Source organism: Cynocephalus volans, chromosome 9 (genome assembly GCF_027409185.1).
Source record: "Cynocephalus volans isolate mCynVol1 chromosome 9, mCynVol1.pri, whole genome shotgun sequence".
In the NCBI taxonomy this organism is placed as follows: Eukaryota; Metazoa; Chordata; class Mammalia; order Dermoptera; family Cynocephalidae; genus Cynocephalus; species Cynocephalus volans.
This window is the reverse complement of record NC_084468.1, coordinates 85,533,456-85,559,794: the sequence shown is the minus strand read 5'-3', so window position 1 is coordinate 85,559,794 and position 26,339 is coordinate 85,533,456. Positions and strand designations below refer to the sequence as shown.

Sequence of the window (26,339 nt, the reverse complement as noted above, 5' to 3'; positions counted from 1 at the left end):
AACAAATTGATATTTCTAAGTGAATATCCAACTGGGAAACTATATTCCTCAGAAACTACTAAGATCATAATGGGAAAATGACTCCTTTTAATAAACTTTTACTAGAGACTAGACAATAGAGTTTAGAATTTTTCTAGTCCAAGTCCCAAGTAGCCATCTATCTTTTAGTCCTTAGAGCCACAACTGTCTCTTCTGTATGACAGCTCTTCAAATACTGGAAGATAGCCAAGACTCCTCTTTTTCAGGTTCATTATCTATGGTTCTGTCAATGATGTGCTTAAGGTTTCAAAATCAACACATTAACAAGATGTAAGATAGGGAAATGAGAAAATGCTAAGTATAGTATCTACAGAAGACACTTAATAAATTTTAAAAATTCTAACAAGAACATTCTTTGGCCAGCATAAATTACAACTCACCTCCAAGAAGTAATAAAACCATTAGATCTGAACCAGTTTTGAGCTCAGCAATATCATCCTCTTTGTCACTATCTACCTTCTGCTGAACAATCTCCAGTAGACATTCTACCAGGCCTGCTTCAACCAGCTGTAGTTTAATAGCATCTAAAGAACAATGTGAGCAATCAAAATATGAGATAAAATAGAAGCTCTGGTATAACCAATCCATTACAAAGAATTTTAAGAAATCAAGAAAATACATGATTTAGATATAACACCTTCAAACATTTGAGTTTCAAAATGAAATATCTGACAGCGCAGCTTAAATACACAAAAGCTTTATTTCATTTTTCCATTTGAATATATGTCACCTTCATGGCCTAAACAAATCAATTCTCTGCTCTGAAGGCAAATAATATCACTCTACTATTATTCTAGATATTATGCTCATGTTTAAAAGGCAATACTATAAAATATGCCATATTATATATGCCTATAACTCACATACTTGTTAAATAAAATTAAAATATATCCACTAATGGGTCTTAAATACAAAGTTATTGAAAAGTAAAGAGCTATTAATAAATTTCAACCTATACTGCTGGTATATTTGGATTCATATTTGTATAGATGTTATTTTTCTAGGATACTTAAACCTATAACTTTATAAACTTTAAAAATCATGTTTTTAAAAAGCACTTAAGGTTTTCATTAATTTGAAGTTTTGTTGGGTGATAGATACACCATACTAAATTCATTCATTATACTAAATTTCTCCAATTCTGAATATGTTTTGAAATGTTCATAATAAAAGTTGAAAGAAAAAAAAAACTTTGAAGCTCTCTGATGGCTAACCGGCAAAATAAGGTATTTCAGAGACATAATTTACAGTTTGATTATATTTTTAAAGATGATCTTCATTGGAAACCCCATCTCCACATCAAATCAATTTTTATTACACCCCTAATGTCTTAAATATTCTTCATTATAGCACTTATTTAGTTGAAGATTTTATATTTACATTCATATCTGTCTCCTGTTAAAGTAGATACACCTTATTCATCTGTTTTTTTTTTTCCCTAAACTGGCCTATCTCAATGCTTTGGGTTTACCTGATACTCCTTGTAAAGATAAATGCTGATCAACTGACTTTGGAAATACATTTGCTACACAGAAATTTTTTAATTTGCATTTTATTTTTTAGTTGGAATTTATTTTAGTCATTGGTTTTCCTAAGCTATAAATGCACACATATACAGCAATGGCAGTTTCGGCTTGTCATATGGGAGGAAAAAGACTTTTAAAATATATATACTTAAGACTTTCTCTTTCAGGCAATTTTAACGTGTAAAATTTAGTTTTTATCTATTACCAGGGTCACTGATCTCTTTTGAACATTATCTCAGAATATGCAGAATATTCAATCTGGGATATTTCTTTAAAAGGTACACTTGCACTGTGCCATGCTGTAAGTAGGGCGTTTCCTTGGTTACAGAATGCTAGGGCTAGAAATGTGTGGTGACTAGGATTGAAAACCACGATGAAAAAAGTCTTAAAAATACTAAAAAACTTGAACTATACAAATCCCAACGTATAATGTTGGACTCACTCTCCTTTGCACACCAAGAAAACCAAGGATGGCAAGGAAACAAGTTTTCAAAGGTATCATTCCATCCATTGCACAATTGTAAAACAGAGGTGAAGGTGGAGGAGAAAAAAGAAATAAAAATAAAAACATGTATTTTCAAGTACAGGTAATTCTCCAGCATAAAGTTGACTGAAGGACATGATAAAATTTTCATTTTGACAAACCACCAATGTGATGAAAAACAAATTTCTCCCTACAGAATAAGACGTAAAGCATTTAGAAAATTCAAAATGTATCAAGATTGAAGTTTACAGATCTCTCTTCTAATAGTTTGACTGTAATCACAAATATATGGAGGAGGCTTAAACTGTCTTAATTAGGATTAGCAAGGCATTCTGCCAAAGCAGACATCCCAGCACATTTGCCAGTGCCATTCTGGCTAAGGACATCTATCTTTATCACCACTGTTTTCATCTGTATGTATGAATGTATACATGTATGTTTGTGTCATGTATGGATTACATATATATGTATATGTATTTTAAAACTTTTTTTTTTTTTTTTTTAAAGATGACCAGTAAGGGGATCTTAACCCTTGACTTGGTGTCAGCACCACGCTCTCCCAAGTGAGCTAACCGGCCATCCCTATATAGGGATCTGAAGCCATGGCCTTGGTGTTATCAGCACCACACTCTCCCAAGTGAGCCACAGCCTGGCCCTAAAAACTTTTTAATGGTGAAAAAACCCCACAAGTGCAGAAAAATGCATAAGATATACATGTTAAACTTAATCATTCAGAAAGCAAAATAACTATGTATCTATCACCTAAGATCAATAAGTTAGTTGCCAACAACCCAGGAAGCCCCTCAGTGCATTCCCCTTTCTGATCACAAACCTCTCCCTTCATTCCTCTCAAATCACTATCCTGACTGTTACAGCTATCACTTATATAGTTTTCTTTATTGTTTTACCAAATAAATAATCATCGCCTTTTTTTGAGCTTCATATAAACGAAATCATACAATATATATTTTTGTTTTGGCTTTCAATATTATGTTTATAAGATTCATACATACTAATGGTTATAGCTGTCTTCATTTCTTTTCATGAGTGTATATTTCCATTATGTAAATATACCATGACTTATTTATTCATTCTACTATTAATGGATATGGGTTGGTTCCAGTTTTAAATTGTTATAAACAATGCTGCTTTGAACATTCCTTGAATGGCTCCTAGGGTACTTTTGCACGTTTCTGGATATATTCCTAAGAGTTGAATTTTTGGATCATAGGGATGCATACGTTCAACGTCAGTAGATGCTATTTTCCAGCTATATCAATTTACACTCCCATCAGCATTTAATGAGAGCTCCCACTGCTCCATACCCTCATCAACACTTGGTATTATCAGACTTTCCAGTGGGTAACAGTGGTATTTTTTTGTGTGTGTGTCTTTTTTGTGACCGGCCACACCGCGCTCAGCCAGTGAGCGCACCGGCCATCCCTATATAGGATCTGAACCCCCGGCGGGAGCGCTACTGCGCTCCCAGCGCCGCACTCTCCTGAGTGCGCCATGGGGTCGGCCCAATAGTGGTATTTTATAGTGGTTTTGTTTTACATTCTCTGATTATTATGAGATTGAGCATACTTTCATGGTTTTATTAGCCATTTGAATTTTATCTTTTCATCAAGTGCCTACTCAAATCTTATGCAATTTCTTCCCACTGGGTTTTTCTACATTTTTCTTAATGATTTGTGAGAATTTTTATACATTGTACACACGAGTCCTTTGCTGGTTATATGTGTTGTAAATATATTCTCTTATCCATTGTCTTGCTTTTCACTGTTAGGAATGTTTTGAAAATGGAAGTTTTTACTTTTTAAAGTAACCAAATTTATCAATTTTTTCCTTTTTGACTAGAGCTTCCTATGACCTAAGAAAACTTTCTGTACTCCAAGGCCATGATGATATTTTCATATCTTATATTTTAAAATAAACTTTCTGGTTTTAACATTCACATTTATGTCAACTATCCACCTGGAATTATTTTTAAATATAGTATAGAGTGGGAGGGGGATATCTCCAATTGTATTTTTTTCCATATTTCCAGTACCATTTTATTGAAAAGACTGTCCTTTCCATACTGTTTGGCAGTAACATTTATATATAAATAAATAAATAGATAGATAGATAGATAGATAGATAAATAAATGAGCATCTATTAATGTATCCGTTGTTTCTGGGCTATCTGTTCTTTTCCACTGGTCTTGTACATCCTCGCATCAGTAACATACTGTATTTTAATTACTATAGCTTTATCAGAATAAAGTTTTGGTACTGCCATTGAATAAAGCCAGTTCTGCCAACTGTGTTCTCTTTCATGGTATATTGTCTATTTTTGGCCTTTCAGGATTTTCATTACAACTGCATTGAGTCTACAGATCAACATGGGTAGATACAGCACCATTACAACATTGAGGTTTGCAATCTATAAAAGTGATATAGCTTTCCATTTATTTAGACCTTTAATTTTTCTCAGTGATTTTCTACCGTTTCCTGTCAGAGATGTAGCACATCTTTTATTAGTACCTTCTTAGGTATTTAATTTTTTTATATTATAGTAAACTGTGTGTGTGTATACACACATACACACAAATATACATACACACACACAGATTTATTTCTTTACAGTCCAGAGGTCTTTTTTTTTATTTATACCTATTATGCCATGAATTCATACAGAGTAGGTTTCAGCAGCTCAGGCCTCTTTCCACTGGTTCTCACAAAGTGTGCTTTTCCGGGAGGAGCAGGCTGGCACTTCAGTTGAACCCAGGTTCCTTTCTGTTTTGCGTCCTTTTTCTGATCATTGTCTTTCATGTGCTTCAGGAAACTATCTTGGCTTTTTGAGTGCTTAATATGTACGTTGACTTTCTTGGAAAGAATCTTGTCCTTAACTTGTTTGTCTACAACAATGCCAACAGCATACTGGGTAACACTGTAGGCTCTTCCAGTTTTGCCATGGTAACTAACATTTGTGGGGCATCCCTTTTTGAACAGTACCCATTCCCTTGATGTCTACAACATTAACTTTCTTGTAGATTTGCATGTATGTGGCCAAAAGAACAACTCCATGTTTTCTAAAAGGCCTAGAGAACATATATTGGGTACCTCTTCTCTTTCCCTTTGTGTTTGTCATTTTGACAAATTCCTGGGAGATGGTGGTTCCAGCCAAAAGGACTAAATTATATATTTTTAACATTTTATTTTCTGATTTTTGTTGGTATAAATAAATGCAATTGTTTTCTTTTGGCCAGAAACCTAACTAAATTCTGATTACTTAAAAGAATCTGTCTATAAAAGTAATCTATAAACACTTTTGAATTGAACACAATCATATTATCTATGAATAATGATAGTTTCTTTCTCTTTCCTTCCTTCCCTCCTTCCTCCCTCCCTCCTTTAATGCACCAAACATTTCCTACAATATGATACTGAATAGAGAAGTGGAGATGATCCTACTCATTCCCAATCTCAAAGAGAATGCTTTTACTTTACCCCCGAGTGTGATGTTTTCTGTAGGCTTCTGATAGATATCCTTTTTAGATTAAAGAAATTGCATCCTCATGCTGGGTGCTGAGAGTTTTTAAAAATCATGAATGGATATTAATCTTATCAAATGCTTTTTATTGAATCTGAGAAGATCATATAATTTCTCTCCTTTAATGTATTACGATGAATTATATCAATTGCATTTTGAATATTAAACTGTTTTACATTTTCAGAATAAATGCAATTTGGTATGATTAATTTCTAAATATGTTACTAGAGATGATATGCTAAAATTTTCGAAGAAATTTTGGACATATGTTCATGGTAAGGCAGGCCTTTAATTTTCATTCCTGTATTGCCTTTGTTGGGATTTGGTGTAAAGATTTCATTCACTTCACTAAATTGATATGTATATTTGCTTTTCCTATTCTCTGGAAGAATTTAAGATAAGATTACTCAGCTTTTCTTTTTGTGTCATCCATAATGTAAAATGTATTGGCACCAAATTGTTCGTAACATCCTCTTAATATCTACATGATTTGTAGTAAGGTATTCTTTTGTATTATTCTTGATTTTGGTTAATTGTGCTTTCTCTCTCTTTTTTCCCTGTTAATTCTTACTAAGAGTTTACCAATTTTATTAAGTCTTTTAAGACTCAACTTTGCCAAATATATTCGTATGCTTGTATTGCATTGTATGTTTCCTATGTTATTAATTTCAGTTCTTTATATTTCCTTCTTTCTGCTCTTTTGGGTTTAATTTATGTTTAATTTCCCTAAAGTCTTGAGATGAATACTGAGCCTATTGATTTTAGCTTTTTTTCTTTTTCTTTAAGTTTAATAGTTTTACTAAGATATGTTTCAGAGGTGACAATTTATGGTCAGTTTTCTATATACACAGTAGGTTCTTTCAATATATAAATGTAAGTATATTTTTAATTTATCCTAATTTTATTGAATTATGGTTCTAATTCTTAGCTTTGGTTTTTCTGTTTTTTTTTTTTAACTTCTTTGGAGACCACCATTACATGTATGTTGGATTTCTTTGCCTGTTTTCTTCAAAATTCTTGAGATGAATACTGAGCTTACTGATTTTAGCTTTTTGTCTTTTTCTAATATATGCATTCAAAGCAAAAAATTCCCCTCTAAGTATGGCTTTACCTGCATCATATAGAATTTTAGATACACTCATGTTTTTCTTCATATTGCACAAGTATCTTGCCTTAAAGATTTTAGATGCAGTATTTTCAAAATTTATTATTTCCATTATGATTCTGACAACTCTGAGGTATTAGAAGTGTATTTCTTAATATCTAAAACATACAGAGATTTCCTTGTTATCTTTTTATTGTTACTTACTAGACAATTCACTTTGGTCAGAGAAACACTCTGTATAATAGCAATCCATTGAAATTTGTTAAAATCTTTCACAACAAGTATACCTGATCTTAAATGTCTCATTTGTACTTGAAAAGAAAGGGCTCTGCAGTTGGATGCAATGTTCTAAAAAATGTCCAATAAATCAATTTTTTAATCAAGTTGTTCAAATTTTCTATATCCTTATTTTTTTATTTGCGTGTTCTATAAATTAAAGAGGTATTAACACCTCCCATGATATTTGTGGGTTTGTCAATTTCTCCTCGTAATTCTAAATATTTTTGTTTCATTTACTTTAGGGTAATGTATAATTGTTCTATCTTCCAGGTGAATTAGACCTTTTATCACTATTGTCACCTTTCCTTATCCCTAGCAAATCTTTTCATCTTAAAGTCTATTTTATTTGATAACTACCCCAGCCTTCTTTAGACTTGAATAGTATATTTTTTCCTTCCTTTTGTTCTCAATCTTTTAAATCTCCTTATATTTAAGAAGTGTTGCTTGTTCTAAAAAGCATAGTTGTATTTTTTAAAACTCAAATAACAATTATTCTTTTAATTAAAGCATTCAGGCTACATACTTTTGTGTTTTTAATGAAATTACTGAATACTGTGTCTTAAATCTACATTTTTAATGCCCTACCTGTCCCCCATGTTCCATGTTCTTTTTTATTTCCTCTCTTCTCTTGTTTTGGACTGATAGAGCATTAAAAACAAAATCTTTCCATAAATCCTTCTATTAGTTTGGTAGTTACACGTTGCTCTAAAAAATTATTTTAGAAGTCACCTTAAAAATTGAAATCATTGATTTCAGTCTATATAGTCTAATAGTACTGCCTTCCAGATAGCACAAGTGTCCTAGGACTCTTTAACTCCTTTTACTTCTCTTCTAATTTATATGGTCATTTTGTTAATTTGTATATTATTAAATTATATACATATACATTTTAAACCTTACAATAAATTATTTATTTCTATTTTATATATTCAATATTTATGAAGATTTTCCTACATATTTACTAGATCTTTTGGTCTTTATTCTCTTCTGCATCTATAACATTTCCATCTATCTGACAATCTTTATAACATCTGGCTTTCATTGTTGCTGCTGAAGTTAGTTGTCATCCGAACTGTTGCACCTTTGAAGGTAATCTATTTTTTTCTGGCTACTTTTCAAATTTGGTGATTGGTTTTCTGCATTTTCAGTATAATGCATATAGATGTGGATTTCTTTTTGTTTACCATGTTTTAGGTTCACTGAGCTTCTTGAATCTTTGATAGCTTTCTGGTAAAATCTGACAGATCTGGTAAAATCTCTATTTTCCTTTAGGGACTCCAAAAAATGTATATGAGCGCTTCTCACTTTATCCTTTGTAGCTATTATCCTTTTTTATGTAAATTGGTTCTTCTCTTTGTACTTCATTCTGAATTTCTTCCAAGTCTATCTTCTAGTTCACTGGTTCTCTAATTCAACTGTACCTAATCTGCTGTTAAACCCACCTATTAAGCTCTTAATTTTAGTTGCATTTTTCAATTCAGGAATTTCCATTTGTTTCTTTTTCAAATCTGCTATGTTGCTTTTTTATAGTTTCTAGTTTCTTTTCTTAATTTTCAAGCTTGCTTGGAATTCTCTGAACATGATAAGCACACCGATTCTGAGTCAATGTCTAATAATTCTAGTATCTGGAGATTTGTTGCTGGTGCCTGTTCTTTGTGCTGGTTCCTTACAGTGTCTTGTCTTCTCATGTGTCTGGTCCTCTTTGATTATGTGCTAGACACTGAATTTGAAAAATTATTTATATGGGATGGTTTGTTTAACCTGATTCATCCTTACTCCTAGGGTGCATCTCTCTTAAGATATTTTGCGCAAGGAAGGCAGTGGCTTACCAGTAACCTCAATGTTGCAAGCCTGGGACTCCCACTTTTTTCCCCCTTTGCCCCCCAAAGGTACAGAAGTAGAGTTCAGCTTCTAGGCTGCCTTTTCCAGACTGGCACAAGAATGTGTAAACTACAGAAGCACTTTTGCTTTGATTTTAGAATCAAAGGAACTGATTATAAACATTGGTCAATGTGGACATAGTTATGGAACAAATAATATAGCTGAAGTTAGAGATACCCAAAATAAAACTTAACACATCAATAAAGAAAAGTTTTGAGTCAAACAGCTGGCAATTATACCTACTGGGAAAAAATTGAAAAAGTCTACATGATCAAAAATCAAAAGGTACATTTATTTTCTCACCATTTTCTGCCAATGGAGCAAGAACTTCAAAAATCATTTCTCTTTTATCATGTTCTATTTGTTTCTTGAAGAGTTTTACCAGCTCTTCAGCAATGTTTGTACTGGCAAACTGTTCTTTACTTGACTCTGTAAAATAAAGGAGAAACATTTAGCATAAGCAAACAAAATTAAACCCAGAAATGGTTTCTATTGCTTTTAATACTTGGTCATCTTGTACCATTACTGATAAATACAAACGCTTCAGATACAGAAACAATCAAATCCATTTATAATGCCCTTGAAAAGGAAAAATGTCTAAGACTTTAGAGAAAATGTTCTAACCCAATTATATTTGAGGCTATAAAAAAATGTTCACTAGCATAACATATAGGTAACCATAGCAACAATACAATTACTAAGTGATAAATTCATAGTTTCAAGGCTTTTAGTCAAAGAAAAAAAATTATTCATAACAGATTGTAGTTCATGCGGCTGAATTAAACCTGACTTAGCATCTTATCTTTAGTATCATTAAGTGGTATGTGTTTGCAGTGGTCCTGACATGTCTACTATCAAAAGCCAATTCCTCACAAGTTGATGGTCTCATTCTGTCTTGCCTCTTTAGCATCTCCGACTTCTCCACTGTAGCCTCACCATCAATCAGCATTTCAATATGCTTTAGTATTTCTCACATAAAAAAAAATTAAAAACAAACATCCTCCCTCTACTCCACTTCTTTCTTCAACTACCATTTATTCTCATTCACTTTTACAAACAAGTTTCTTGATAGCACTGTCTATATATACTGCCTCTACTTTCTCAACTCACATACGTTTCTAAACTTACTTCAAATTAGTTTTGGCCCACTTTTATACTCTGCAGTCTCCTAAGCTTGCTCCCCCTTTTCCACTAGCCCTCTGTAAATCCCAGTTTCTTGGGACTTGGTCCTTTGCTTTCTTACCTACTTGATCCTTACTCTCAACCTAGGCAGTCTAATTCTCTTCCATAGCACCAAACAGCGTCTGTGTTGATATTTGTACAATTATATCAATAGCCCTCTTCTGGATTCCAGGCTACTTATTTAACTGACAATTTGACATCTCCACTTGAATCTCTCTCTAGTATCATAAACTCAGTGTCTAAAATAAGCTTTTGACATACCCTGAAATATCTCTTCCTCCAGGCTTCCTTAACCAGTAAATGAACACTCCCTCTATGCATCTGCAGAGGCAGAAATCTCGGAGCCATTGCTCACTTGTTCTTATTCAACTTCCATATCCAATGAATCACCAAGGTCTACCAATCTTTCTCCAAAATACAACCAGAATCCATTCTATTTCTCCCCAATTCTCCTCTTAATTTCTTTGGTTGCATCAGGTATCCTATTAATTTTTTTTTTTTTTTAGGAGAAGTTTCTGTCAGAGAATTCTGACCAAATGCAATCTATACTGGTTGCTCTCTATGTATAGGATTGCAGCTGACCTCCTGGAATCTCTTTATCATTATCTTGATGGACCATTTCTCCTCCTTCCTGTATTAAATACCCTGTTATCTATTTCCTTTCTCCTTCACTTGCTTTGATTTGATGGAGGCATCCTCCATCAGCTTCCTGAGAAAACTACTGTATATGGAGTATAAGAGATAGATATTTTGAAATCTTGAGTATCTGAAAATGGTCTTTCCCAACTAGAGTCTATGCCTCTAATTTAAATTCGTCCCTCACCTTGCTCCAGTACTTTCTCATACTAGCAATTATCATAATTTGTTAATTACATGCTTATTTATTTGCAAATCATTTAAAATCTCACCCCCTAAACTATAAGAACCTTGAGATTAGGGACAGTGTATATTATTTCAATCACTACAAACACAATGCACAGTGCAGTGCCTGATACAATGCATGTGTTCAAAATAAATTTATCAACTGAATGACTGAGTAATTAAATGGACATGCAAATGAATACAAACATTAGATTCTGCTCTCTAGTCTCTGGTAAATCTCTGTGTTAATACCAAGTAAGAAATACTGCAAACTCAACATTAAAGAAGAAAGGAGAAACACAAATCTTAATACGGCTTAATAGAGTTTTGATTTGCTTTCTATTACACCATTTTTGTTGTATACATCAGTAGTCTATGCCGAAAAGATGACAATCCTCTCCAAAACTTTAAGTACCATTCTTTAGTGCCATAAAAAAGTAGAAGTGGGGGGTCCAATAAGCTACCTCAAGCCTCAGAAATCATATTCTGCAAATGTCAGCACATTCTACCCTAAAAGGAGGTTAGTTTGATTTAAATAGATTGGATGATGTAACTCCTGAACATTGCTGGTTGTTCCTCTGCCTCAGAGAATTCTCCAAATGAAATGAATTTCAGAAACATAAAATCATACATGAAACAGCCAGACATCATTACTCATCTAGTTACATGCTTACTCTTCTTTAAAATAACAGTGTCAGCATTCTTTTCTTTCCAATCCATATTCTATTCCTCTAAACATTTATTAAACTAAAACCAAATCAGTGCTGCTATGTAACCCAGGCCCTGTTTGCCAGCACAAGGAAACAATGCACCATCATTAATACAGGAATAAAAGAACAAAATCTGTACTTATCCTGCAGGTGGATAGAGTAACAAGACAGTATGAAGTACGATTTGAACATTTTATCTGAATTAAATGCCACGGATCCTTAACTGACCTTTAGCAAGAACCCTCTTTTTTTTTTTTTTTTTTTTAAAGATGACTGTTAAGGGGATCTTAATCCTTAACTTGGTGTTGTCAGCACCACTCTCTCCCAAGTGAGCTAACTGGCCATCCCGATATAGGGATCCATATGGGCCGGCCCGTGGCCTTGGTGTTATGAGCACCACACTCTCCCAAGTGAGCCACGGGCCGGTCCAAGAACCCTCATTTTCTAAGGTTTTATTGTTTTATCAAAATTATAAAAGGGAATTTCAAAAAGTTCATAGATTCTTACTATCTTTTAATTCTATTTTTCCACCAACTTTTTGAAGTACCCTCATACATGACTTTAAAGAGTTAGACTAATATTAATATTACCAGCAGATTCTAGTCCCCACTCCTCCATTTCTTCTTCCTCAGAAGCAAGTACGCAAAGCTCTTTCAGCTAATTCATTATTATTTACTTCCACATCTCTAAATAACATATTTATATTGCCACTTCTTATTTAATTTTAGGTATTTTTAGTCAACTTTCTACTACGAAAGGTGAGGCATTCATTTTCTTTATTCCCCATTTCTATCATACTCTCCATCTTCCCAATCTAATTATATTGTAATTCTGGTTGTATCAATAATTAGTGTTTGAACACTATTTCATTTTCCCTGGAATTGTTTTTTTCTCATTTCTCAGTTTTCTATGTGCTTATCATTAATTCACCTCCACCAGTTGTCTAATCTTCTCTTAATATACACATTCACTTTAGATATTAATCAATTTCCTCTCCCATAAGAACTCTCTCAACACTCACCCCACCAGCATTTTGATCTATCCCAATTTGGTTTGCTCCTTGAAACCACGTCATTTGGGACTCTCACATCACCATGATACTAGGGATTCCTATTTTCCTATTGGATCTTGTTTCCTGACTCCTATGTAGTTTTTAATTTAAATCCCTTGTTTTGGTGGAACCCATCTCCTAGAGGAAAAGTATATACAAAATCAATTTTCTGAGATATTATGTTTGACAATATCTTTATTAAAATCACACACTTTATTGTTTGATTAGGTATAGAATTCTATGTTGGAAATCATTTTCCCTCAAATTTTTGAAAGCAATAATCTATTTTCTTTTGGCTGCCAGTGTTGGTTTCAGATACCTGATATCTGTTGATTCATGACCTCTTGCATGCTATCTCCTCCCCCCAGAAGCTTGTAAGAAGTTTTCTTTGTCCCCAGCATTCTAAAATTTCACATTGATGTGCTATAGTCTGGGTCTACTTTCACCTCTTAGGCTTGGCATTTGACAGATTCTTCCAATCTGGAAAACTGTGTGCTATAGTTCTGTGATATGTGAGTTATTTGCCAATTTCCTCCTCTCTGTTTAACTTTTCTCTCTAGAACTCTTCATCTGATCCTCTACCTACTCTATATTTTGTTTTCTTTCCCATCTCCCTGTATGCTTGACTTATGTAAATATTTCTCCAAGCATTTTACTGTCTTTTAGATATTGTTTTAAATGTTCAAGTTCTTCTTTGTTCTCTTTTAAAAAATAGTATTCTAATTTCATGCTTATTGTATTTTTTCTCATTTATCTGAAGATACTAGGTTTTTTTCACCTTTCACAGTCTATTTCCTCCCAGTTGCTTTTCTCTAATTATCTTCCACGTTAAAGGCTGTCCTCACCTCTAGTGGATTGCCATTGTTAAAGAAGTGGGAACTAAAAAACTGACTAGGAGCTATGAGTATGAGTAGTCTTGTTGACTGCATGATTCCCTATAGGGTAGGTCAGCTAGCAATCTTATAGAGAACCCCCAAAATAAATGTTTTTACGTCTATGTTCTGGAAGACAAATGGGATAATAACATTGAGGTTCTCAGCACTCAGATTTTACTTAATCTGTTTTTGGAATGGTATTCTGGTACTTCTTACTTCAATTAGTCTGATGTCCCAGTCAACAAACCCTCTCTCTTTATTTCATCCAGAGAATTAGTATAGTATTCTGCTTAGATTTGAAAGGGATAGTCATCACAAGGTGTGGAAAGAGAGGGTCTAGAAATCTTGATACTACCAAAGCCTGTGCCTTTTGAATATTCTGAAGTACAAATTGGTTAGTCCTCAGCTTTCTAATTCAGGATTTAGATTTCAAAGGTTTGCTAAGTGAATTATTGCCTGCCTTTCTTCTTCTCAGGCCCCAAAATGTTCTTGTGCGATCCTCTTTCCTGTTTTTCCCTCCTTTCCTTGATGGCTGAAGCCTTTAAAAAAGAATCCCTTTACTGTGGAGTTTTAGTTGCTTTCCAACAAAAACTTAAAAAGGGGGAAAATCCCATTTGTTTAATCCATTATGTTAAAAAAAGATTGAAAACTTTAAAATGTATTCATTCCATGATTCTGAATGTAGAAAAACTATGTATGGACATGAACTAGGACTCAAAGCAAAAATATCCAGTGGTTATGTTAGAGTGTTGGGATCAAAGGACAGTTTCTCTTTAATACTGTGTGCATAAATAAATCAAGAGGAAAAAGATCTTTTTTTCACTACTTTGAAAAAAATGGAAACACCTTTAGTTCCATAAAACTTACAAGGCTTAAAAAGACAGAGCTACTTTTACCTTTTCTGCCCCCAATTCTGAAACAGACTGCACTTGTAAAATTATTTTTTCTTTCATCTTTAAAAGCTACTATATATTAGTGAGCAAAACCACACAAATTTGTTAACATTGTTATTAAAAAAATTGAAAAAAGCAACTCTAGCATTTAGTGATATGCCATATTCAGAGTGTGTGATATGAATTTGAAACATCTAATATTTAACTGAGTCAATGAGAATACATTACACATTAACTTACAGGCAGTAAAGCCCACACTGAAAGGAGAAAAATTATTCTGGGGCAACATTTCAGTGTTGATGTATAACCTGTTACTACATGGGCATAACTGACTCATGAAATAAACTCTAAATGTTAGTAGATAAAGAAATATTTCTCTTGTATCCTTTTTCTTCCAAATAGGGCAGGGAAGTAATGGCTAGAATTAGAGTATGAAACTGGGCTGAATTAAATTGGGTACATTATCTACCTTTTAATATAGACTAGAGGGGACTAGACTGAATCAAGGTTGTCTATTCAACCTCCCAAACATATCCTGGTATCTTAACACAGGCAACTCATATCCAAGTGTTTAGAAGCAGTTTTTTAATGGCATATTTTCCTATTATACCAGGGAAAACATCAAGGTAGGCAAAGTTGTCTTTGCAGCTCTCTACTTACCTCATCTCTCCTGGTGGACCAGAGCTCACCTAATGTACTGTGCTCTGTTTTTTGTCCCCAAGTTATTTTTCCTTATTCATTTGTCCAATCAAAACTCTCGTTCCGCAATTACTACTAATACTACTGTATCATATTGATGTGGTCATTTGTATTATCATTTGTTTAATAAATAATATGAGCCAAGCACTATCCAGTGAGATATACAAAAGATGTATAAGACTGGAAAGTAAGTTATAAGAGGTGTGTGGTTGATAACTTTGGCTATCCTAAAGAGTATTTATGTTTAAAAAGAGTTGGTTAACAGAGATGAAACTTTGACTGATAGAGCTATAGCATAAATATTTCCTGTGTTTTTAGCTTTTGATAAACCTTTCACTTTCTCTCCAAAGAATAAAATGATTGGATTCCCCTTCTTTGACTCTTTCAACACCCCTTTTGCATCAATCTCTGAATTCCACAGGGCTCTCAGTAAGAACACTGCATAGTGAGAAAGCACAAGCTGGCAAATTACACATTAAAAAACTTTAAAACATAAGTCTGCAAGTATATATGTATTCTATAAGCAAAAATTTTATAAATACTCAGCAAAGCAAACCTAATCATTGAGAATTTTTGTCATATCCAGTAAAATTTTAAGTGCCTAATATGAATAATTCAAATGTTTTAATACAATTAAGACAAGCTACATATATTACACATACAGTAAGAGTAACTACAGATATTAAAATCAGAAGTGATAGTATTTAATTGATCACTTAAAGATGCTTTGTATGAGAATTCAAATTCTTTTTAAAAAGATAATACACCAAGAATTTTCTGTAATTTCTCTAATACAGAAAACAGATCTTAGAAGGCTGTATTTTTCAAATGTCAGATAGTGATCCACTAGCAAGTAATGTAATCAATTTAGGATTGTAACACTGCAAAAGTGAGTGAGGTTTAATATATTTTAAAAAACAGAATATAAACTATTAGAGTGCGCTGAATATGGTAGGAAAAATAAGTATTGTTTAGTTTCAGGTGTGTTTATGCAATAGGCAGTATTATATGATGCATTTTTTTTGTGGGCCACAGTCCAAAAATTTGAAAAACATTGCCCTAAGGTGAGAAATTTATAATCGAGGTTTTGTGAGGCACTTCTGGAAGAAAGTTAATATTTTATAATATCTTAAACACATCATAAGTTAGATCAGTATTTGCGTACTGAATGATTTGAGGGTTCAAATGTGTAAGTTATTTACCTATGTAATTTAGATAAATTAAATACACTAATTGCCTTTTATATATTTACTTCTTGTAAAGAAGCTTCCCAACTATATAAGCATGACACTAATTCATATTACTAAATAAATCACAGGGTTGGATTAACTGTAAGAATTAGGCACTATTTACTTCGTAGGGCCCCAAAAAGGTGAGTGAGGTTTAATGCAGATCTGAGACCCTATTTATTAAAAAATATGAGACCCCTATGACTAAATTCTCTCAAGCTGCACTCTCTTCCATTACCACGGCTCTTACTGTATTCATTTCACCAAAGGAGGCAATAATCACTAATCCTTTTTCCTTGACTCTCATTTGAGAATGGATGACAGTTTATTGGGGTATAGTGAACAACTTAACCTGCTTCCCATTAGGTTGAGTAGGAGTTCTGTACTGTTCCTAAAGTTGGGGCTTGTATAAGATTTAGACACACAACCATAAAAGGGTCCTCAGCAAGCAATTGCAATTATATAAGTTCTTATACAGCACAGCCTATCCAAGGATTACTATCATTTCATTATTTGGTACTGACTTTTTCTTCAGATTAAGTGAGACAAACTTCATCAGTCTGCTTTCTTCTATGTAACTCTCCTAAAACTTCAAAAGGAGAGGGGCCTTCACAGGGTGAAGGATGACTTTGCAGTAGAATTCATTTTCTAGAGTACTACTGTCCAACAGAAATATAATGAGAACCCAAAATGGAAGCACATATGTAATTTAAAATTTTCTAGTAGATACAGTTAAAAAAAAGTAATAAAATTAATTTTAATAACATATTTTGTTCCAACCAGTATATTCGAATTATTATCATTTTAACATGCAAACAACATAAAAAACTGACGAGATATTTTACATTATTTTTTCACATTAAATCTTCAAAATCCATTGTATATTTTATATGTATAGCACATCTCAGTTCACTATGCATATTCTAATATTCAACAGCCACATGTGGCTGGTGGCTACTGTATTAGACAGAAACTACTCATATTAAAATGTAAAATAAAGGATTTGCACTCTTTCAGTATGATGAAACTAAAGGCAAGTGAAGAGAGATATGCTTATGTTTCTGTTAGAAAGACTGACACTATCAGTATGAGATTATAACATGATTTTTGTTTTATTTCTACCAATGATACTGAACACACACACACACACATTTTTTTTTGGTGGCCAGCCAGTAAGGGAAACCAAACCCATGACCTTGGTGTTATCAGCACCACGCTCTAACCAACTGAGGTAACCAGTCAGCCCCCCTACATATCATTTTAATAATGAAAAATAATAACTTTGTCAATGAATATTCTTAAATGAATATTCTTTCATTCTTGGTCTCACTTGAATGATGGAAAAAAAATGTGTTAATCAGGCTAGTATGAAAAAGAAATGCAGAGGAGGAGAGAAGACAAGAAAAATTCACAGATACTAGGATATGACCTGCTGAATAACAATGACTATTACAAAACATCTCTGAAAAATAATCCCTACTCCCTTAGTTTGAAGGCAAAACAAAAGTAAAATATTGAAATTGAGATTTTACTGTGCAGTAAAGAGACATGAGCTTCAGTTAGAAACATCAAGATTAGAGTCTTGGTGCTTTTGTTTATTTATAAAGTGGTGATAATAAACTGATATATTTGTTATAACTATTATATTTAGCTATGACTAAAACATCATTTCATTTCACTATGCCCATAATAAACAACTTATTACAAACATGGTTGTAAGGTAGATTCAGATCAAGAGTTGAAAGTTTCTGTCAAGAATCATGAGCAGGAAGGAAAGGGAGGCAAGAAAGGAGAGAAAAAGAGAAGAAAGAAAGGCTAATAATATAGAGAAAAATAGAAGAGAAAAGGCAGGGGGGTGCTGAGGCCATCAATCCTCTTCTCTGTTATGACCAGGATGTTTCCAGCATTGGTCTGGTTCTGCATGCCTTCTGATTTTCAAAGATTTCTCAAATTTTGTTTTCTAATTCTGTTACAAATATATTCTTATGAAAAAGTCCCCTGGGCCGAGCCCGTGGCGCACTCAGGAGAGTGCGGCACTGGGAGTGTGGCGACGCTCCCACCGCGGGTTCAGATCCTATATAGGAATGGCCGGTGCACTCACTGGCTGAGTACCGGTCACAAAAAAAAGACAAAAAAACCCCAAAACAAAACAAAACAAAACAAAACAAAACAAACAAACAAAAAAACCAAACAAAAGTCCCCTGTCGTTTTTATGAATTTTGTAAAAAGAGGGGGAAGAACCTCAGTATGCTAGATTCCTCTATACCTGATAAGCAAATAATTTATACAAAATGAAATAAATTATAATGTCTTTCATTTTTGCCCTAGATATACAATTCTTGATTTCAAGACCATCTCTCATGTTAAGAATATTAAAGTTAAGTGGAGATAATTTTAAATATTCAACTCTATCAAATAATGTACAATGTAAATTTTAAACCATAATACATAAAATAATTAGGGATGCAAAGTAGCTCCAATTATAAACAATACAATCATAAAATCTAATTGAATTTACTTTTTTAAACATTGAAGCAAATATCTTGAATGCTTCAAAAATAAATATAACTTAAATGGACTTCCAGGTTCTTAACATCTAAAAGAAAATTTATTGTAAGTGCATTAATAAGTTAATTAAGTGTGCTTTATGCCTAGGACTTACCAAGTTCTGCTAAATTACCAAATGCAACAAGACACATTTCTGTAAGAGCTGCATTTTGGCAGTGGATGCCCAGTAATTTCACTAACGTGGGAATAACACCCATATTGATAAGTTGAGCTTGAAGTGAATCTGTAAAAAAGAAAAAAAAGTGTTCACATATCAAATGAACATTAATAAGAAGAAAACACATCTTAACTTCCCTATTATAAACTCAATTCCATTTGAATTACAGTGAAGGAAAATGAAGTCCATTCATATGATTTACCTCAAACATTTTAAACATGAGTTTAGAGGAACTGAATTTTGAAGCTTTTTAATGACCAAAAGAAACTTAGAAATGAAAATAATTTAAAGAATATATCAAATCATTCATGTTTTTTAAAATGGGGTATAACTTATACCTTTAAAGATCAGGCTTTTAAGATGTATAAACAATTAAACATTACCATTTGTTTTTAGGTGGAAAGGTTAGACAACGTAACATTTGTATTGCAGGAAATCACAGAATATATGAAAAGAAAAACAGCAAGTTTAATAAAGACCAAGAAAGGAGACAAAAATCTTAGAATCCTTTATAAACAGTTTTTAATAATAAAAAGTAAAAAGTATATAATAAATACACAAAAATGATTGGTTCTGAGTATTCTTGAGCAGAGTGTTCTTTGATGACTACTAGGAGAAATGTAGTTTTAAGAAGAAAAAAATGGATAAACTAAAATATTTTTCTTTTCAAAGTTTTACTTAAGTAGAGTGACACATCATCTAAGTAACAGAGAAAACTTTAGCTCGAGAGGTGAAGAGAATGAGGACAACATGGCCTTGTCATCACTGTTTGCCTTCATTTTCTAAGCAACTTATTGGTTATAAAGTAGTATTAAACATGCCTTGTACTTCCACAATGGCTCTTCATGGACAGTGAAAATAGAATACCTGTAGCAAAGATGAAGGTAAATGAACCAAAATGAAAACCAAAAGTACTCTCTCTCAAAATAAGAAGAAAGACACATAAACATTCATATATTTACGCCAAACACCGTCAATAACTGGTTCCTCCAAAGATACAGAAATGCTCTTTCAAAAATTTTTTTTCTCTCTAAAATTATATGCCATTTTCAAGCTAATAATTTTCTCCAAATTCTTTTACATTTTTGTAATCTAAAGATAAAACCGTCTCTTACAAAACACATTTTCCTCATAGCACAATCCCTTGTCAGGATTTGCCTGTTAATCCCTTCATTACTCTTTAGAGTTCTTAACCTGTAGATACAGAGGTGGGTGGGTGATTATCAAGAAAGAACATAAAGGCAGGGTTTCGCTGTATCACATGCCAGTTGATTACTTGCCTGTTGATCTCTGTTGTTAATTCTTCCTGATTTTAGAGTAAAATATGAAGAGATAATCAACAGAGGCTTATTGCCCCTAAAAACTGATGAGTGAGTAATTATGGATAATTATCTGGTTTGGTTGTAGGGGCCCACCTATACTAGAAAGGGACCCATTACCAAAACAAGAACAGACAATAAACCTGAGAAAAAGAGAAGATTACATTTAGAATCCAAATAGCCTAAAATAATATCAAGTTTTGTGGTTGAATTTTAAAGTCTATTCTAAAAAGAGATAAAAATAAAAGAATATACTTAACTAAATGACTATTTTTATGCTTTTGAGTGTTTTTTTCTGAATATTCAATTCAACAATTAACGAATGATTCACAATACTTATAACAGGCAGAATATTTATATTATGTTATAGGGTATAGTGTTATAACCTATATGTAATATTGGCAGAATACCTGCATTGTGGTTATAGTATTTATAATGATCATACACTAAGGAGTTTTCCAAGTTAGAAATTATGATTACTTACCCATAGACAGAGTTCTTTATTAGTGGATCACCTCTGCAGATCCTTGCTCCGTAGCAGTATTTTTATCTATTTATTTATTCATTTATTTATTCATTTTGACTACTTTGCCAAATACTGCAGAGCTGTTGAATCATTAAATTTCAGGTACATAAGCGTGAGCACTAGCGCATGCATTGAGTGTGAGTCAAACTCCACTATATGTCTGCATATATGTAAGCATCACATACCCCCTCAGTTCTGTTGGTACAAACTAGAAAAATCCAACAGTTTAGGGACATCAGAGAAATAATAAATTTTATGAAGGAGATAATTCAACAGGAGAAAGCCACTTAGAAGATGATCTTCATGTTCTTCTAACTTGGCATCTCTATCACTTTCTTGGACCTCTTTTAAAATGTTATAAATTTTGGTTTCATAGAAAAGAGGGGCAAAAAGTTAAGAAATGTTGCAGAGCTTAACACAATCTTTGGCATACAAATTGAAGAAGTAATATTTGAAATTGTGGCAGATCAGGAGAAAAAATAGCATAGCCAAATGGCATATAGTGTGAATGGCCATAACTCAAGAAAATCATGTTGCTTCGTAAAAATGTGTTTTAAAACTACCTAGGAGCCAATTTAATTATACACTCACATATAACACACATACCACACACAAGAGAAAAATATGTAGTCATCCAATTGGACAGATTAATTTTGGACCAATTGGGCACTTTCTTTTCCATCCACTTCTACGATGCTAACTAAAGCAGTAATCATACTGAACTCAAAAATTTGTTCACACTGACTGCAGGCAAGTCATTCTCCTTGGATAATGAAGGCCCAGAGGAGGGTGGAAATATATATATATATATATATATATATATATATATATACACATACACATACATATATTTCATTTTATGGATAATGAGGCATCTTACAATATGGTTCTTAAAGTGGGGTTCCTGAAACCCTTTCAAAGGATCACAAAGTCAAACCTATTTTATATAAAAATACCAAGGTTTTATTTGCCTTTTTCATTGTACTGACATTTTCACTGATGGTGTAAAAACAATGGTATGTAAAATTGCTGGCACTTTAGCATGAACCCGGGCAATAGCACCAAGTTGTATTAGTAGCCACTGCATTTTTCACCATCACACACCACAGTAAAATAAAATGCTATTCTTCTCAGCAGTTTTATTTTTTGTTTTTGAAAATATTTTCCATAAAAATGTTATTTGTTAACATATAACAGGTTTTATTGTTATACTAAATAATTTTGTAAAATTTTCTCCATTTTAATTTCTAATATAGTAAATATTGATAGATATACTCCATATATGTAAATGAAAGGTTTACAATAATTATTTGAGGTCTTCAATAATTTTTAGGTGTCTTAAAGGGTCCTGAGACTAAAAGGTTAAGAATCGTTGTCAAAAAATTACCAAATTTTTATAAGAGATTTGGGGGGAGGGGTGAAGAAAACATGGAAAAGACATTCCAAAGTTCAATGATGTGCTTGGCAGAAGTGAAAATAGGAAAAAAAAAAAAAAATCAAAAGCATGGTAGGAATCCCAGATCTTGGTGCTCAGATATTTTGAGAGAAATTACATTAATAAAGCACCTAAACATCTCATCTTGCTTAAATATGTAGGAACTCTACTTAAACCTATGAGAATATTGAGTCTGTTTACCAATTTCAGATTGAGTCTGTTTACCTATTTCAGTTACAACTTAGTATGTTACCATTAAGTAGGTTCTTAAAAAATTATTATTATTAGGTAGGGATCCTATTTGTGTGGGATAAATTGAAATTAATTCTTATCAATGGAAGCAAATTGATCACTTTTAAAAAATTGCCTAAAGAAAGCTTATGAATGTTTTTCAAAGGATAATAGCTGACACGCATACTACCATGAATATATCAGGAGAATGACTTTTAAATGAAAGACTAACAGAAATTATTAGAATGAGAAAGAGTTCATGTCCTCTAGATACATTTGAGAGAGTAAGTGAAACAATTGCAAGACTAAGAATCTTGCATCCCTCAATGAGTACCAGCAACTCTAGGGGAATGATTATCAGAGCTCAACAAACACAGCAATTCACAAAAATGCAACCCAGGCCCATACACAGCAAACACTTATGTGTGAACGACAGTCTTTAGACAGCACAATGTCATAAACGTCTGAAGACTTTTTAAAAATAGCTTCTGACATACATCACAGACAAATACTGACCAAAATACGTATTTACAAAATTACATAATGTCAAAATGACACAGGCCCTACATGATCTATGGGGAGGAAAAGGAAGAAAGGCACTGAGGGGGTGCAATACAGATGCATATACAAAAAGATATAAGGCAATCAACGCATGCGCTGGTGTGAACACTTACCTACCTACATTTGAATTTCAATGGTTCCAAGTTCTTCAGGTCACACTCATGGAAACTCCAACGAGTGGAGATCTGGAGAGAAGATCTCAAGTTGAGGAATCTTTTCCCCCTTGAGTTTTCAGTTTAATGTTTAAAACATTGGTATAGACTAGATTATAGGTCCAGAAAACTATGCTGAGAATTCCAGTAACACAAATGAAGTTATGTTGACCAATTACTAAAAATAAGTTTCTTAAAAAGATTAAAACATGTTTATCTTATTCTTAAAGCCCTTACTGACAATGTTTTAAGATTACTAAGCTTACTGATAAATAGGACTTAACGATGAAACTGTGTTGAAATAAGACACACAAAATTCAAAATGCACTTTCTACCTTAGTATGTATACATTCACGGTATAAAGATATAATATCGTTATTTACAAGCTTGCATTAAAAACCCCATCTACAAAGGGCAATATGAGAGATTTCCGTGATGATGAAAATATTCTGCATCTTGACTATATCAATGTCAATATCCTGTTTGTTTTATTGTATGTATCTGTAAGATGTTCACATTGAGGTAACCAAGGTAAATGGTACAAAGGATGTTTTTGTATTATTTCTTAAAATTTCATATAAATCTACAATTATCTCAAAGTAAAAAAGTTTAATTAAAAACAAACAAAAAACCCTATCTACAATCAAATGAGTTGTATATAGCTGACGAGCAAATATGTCTTGATGAAAAGTTCTAATACAAATGGGCTAAAAACCATTTGAGCATACTGAAGACTGAAGAAAACTGCCTTTGATTTAAAGGCAAATCTGTATTTCCAAAAATGGATATGAAAATTAAAAATTAGAAATAATATAACAGGGAAGTAGAGCTTTCAAGTTTAAGCAAGTTTTAGCTCTCTTATAAGTTTGAAAAGTTAACTGACCTAAATACAGCTACCAAGAAGATAATTAGTGGTTAAAAACTTTATACACACAAATGTTTATGTATAAGATTCCCGTTTCAGTTTCATATTACTTAGTATCTTTGTTGATTGATCAGGAAGGAGAACTTTTATTCTAAACCTAGTGTTGAGAATTAAAAACTAGATTATTTACATGTGTTTAAAATGAACTTCAAATCAATTATTTTAAAAGCCTTCTTTACATAAAACATGCATATGTGTTTTGCATGCAGATTACCCCTTTAATTTATACATTTCAATGACAGAAATTTCAAAAAAGCAGGGGAGGGGGCAAATCAAGATTCATTAGTACTGAGAATATTGGAAGTGTAAAGCAATGCATTTTATACATTTCTTGCTTTCTAAAAGTTAACAATAAAAAAGTAGAAAAGAGAATTCAAAAGTTCTTTTTCGGTTCTGAAAATAAAAGTCTCTATACAGCAAAATTTCCCTTTTCTAAATGTTCTAAAGATAAATGACAAAATTACATGCCTGAGAGTAATATAAAACAACAGCAACAACAAAAAAAGCCCCAAAGCAAAAATCATGAGAGGAAAAATGTTTTATTATCCTTTTACTGCTCTCAATATAATGACACCTAGAGTGATTATGCCTTAATTTAGTAGATAATTTTTTTCCTTATACTCAGTCTAGGTTAAAATATTTGCTACAGATCAACTCTTGCTTGTCATAATGAATACTGCTACAAAGGAAATTTCTACAGATATGTCTACTCTGATTAAAGAAAATCCTATGCTTTCATCTCAGAAAGAAACTGAAACAGATTTTTAAAACCGGTCTTTTTTTTTTTTTTTTAAGAGAAGTACTTCCAGCTCTCGCTTAAGCATCTCTTATTAAGAGAAAGTAGCCAGTCTCTGCTTTCCTATGGCATTGTTAAGAAAGGCAACATCTACAGTCTAAATTTAAGCCTGAATTTTTGTATAGCAAATTGAGCTAAATGGCAAGCTAATTTTTATCCCAACATGTATACATTACAAACATGTTTCTAAAAATAAAAATTCCTTGTTTTACAAAAGGACATAATGGCTTTTTAAAAGTACAAATTCTACTAATTACTCTGAAGCATTATTATGGTTTATTTTTCACACTTTAAAGTTATACAGAAATTATTTGTAACACAAATTTTGTTAAGATACATCTGTATATCCCAAAGATTTTCAATTTCTAGCCAATACTGTTTTCATATAGTATTTAAAATTTTCTTTCAGTAAATAAAGTCTAGGCAGTTCAGTGTTAATTGGATTTTACTTTAGTTACAAAACAGCATCACTAATTTTTATAGAAGTTACTTTACACATACCTTTCTGTTTTCAGTTTCTCTCTGAATGGTCTTTTTAAGTGGCCTAATTCAGAGATGCAAATAGATATTTGGTCAAAATCTAAGAGGATACTTCAAAAAGTTCATGGGAAAATAGAACCGAAAGACAATATGAATCTTTCCAAGAACTTTTATAAGTACCCTCATATTACTCACCTCTGGCTTTAGCCTCAGCTCTTAGAAGGCCAAAGCTCAATGCTTGCTTACTTCAATGTCATTTCTGGAACCTGAAAATTTGTGCATGATCAGTGATCATTTGCTTGATACCATCATGCTTCAACTAATGTAGCAATATCAATAATAAAAATAAGTCCTGGTCTTTCAGATTTATTGTTACTATCTGAATATTCATTTTCAAACACAGGTAAGTGTTCCATGTGCAGAGAAAATTTATATGCTTTATATATTACATTTTATTGGTTGAAATGTAAATGTATATTACCACAATATTAAAACACAGCAATAATTAATGATGGTGAAAACTATTAAATCTAAAAATCAAATCAAGGCAGAATAATAGAGATTAGATTATCTATTCTCTTTTGAATTTATAACAAAATAAAATTAAAGGAGCTGTTTTAAATTTTTAGTTAATTCCATTTAGGCAATGAATCTTTCAGTAAAAAGTTCAATTTGGGAATTCTTTACATTTTGTGAAGATGAGTTAAAATCAGAAAACCAACTTTGCCACCTCAAAATTTCACAATTGGAAAATCTTGAAAATAATATTCAATAATATCTACGATTAATCATCTCCAATCCAGACATCAAGCACATAAAGAAAACCATGTTAGTCAC

The 26,339-nt window shown here is 32.5% G+C and overlaps 1 protein-coding gene and 1 pseudogene across 6 annotated transcripts in view; both read right to left on the bottom strand.

Moving 5' to 3' along the window:
* The window catches only part of RAP1GDS1 (Rap1 GTPase-GDP dissociation stimulator 1), a 133,596-nt gene that overhangs the window by 20,717 nt on the left and 86,540 nt on the right, over positions 1 to 26,339 (bottom strand). For all 6 annotated transcript variants that reach the window (XM_063107601.1, XM_063107602.1, XM_063107604.1 and 3 more), the window contains 3 exons: positions 19,015 to 19,143; positions 9,156 to 9,281; positions 420 to 563 (listed from right to left, as the gene is read on the bottom strand). In XM_063107601.1, coding sequence (XP_062963671.1) covers positions 420 to 563; positions 9,156 to 9,281; positions 19,015 to 19,143 — 399 coding nt within the window. The remainder of the gene's footprint in view (positions 1 to 419; positions 564 to 9,155; positions 9,282 to 19,014; positions 19,144 to 26,339) is intronic.
* Positions 4,711 to 5,185, bottom strand: LOC134386533 (large ribosomal subunit protein eL21-like; annotated as a pseudogene).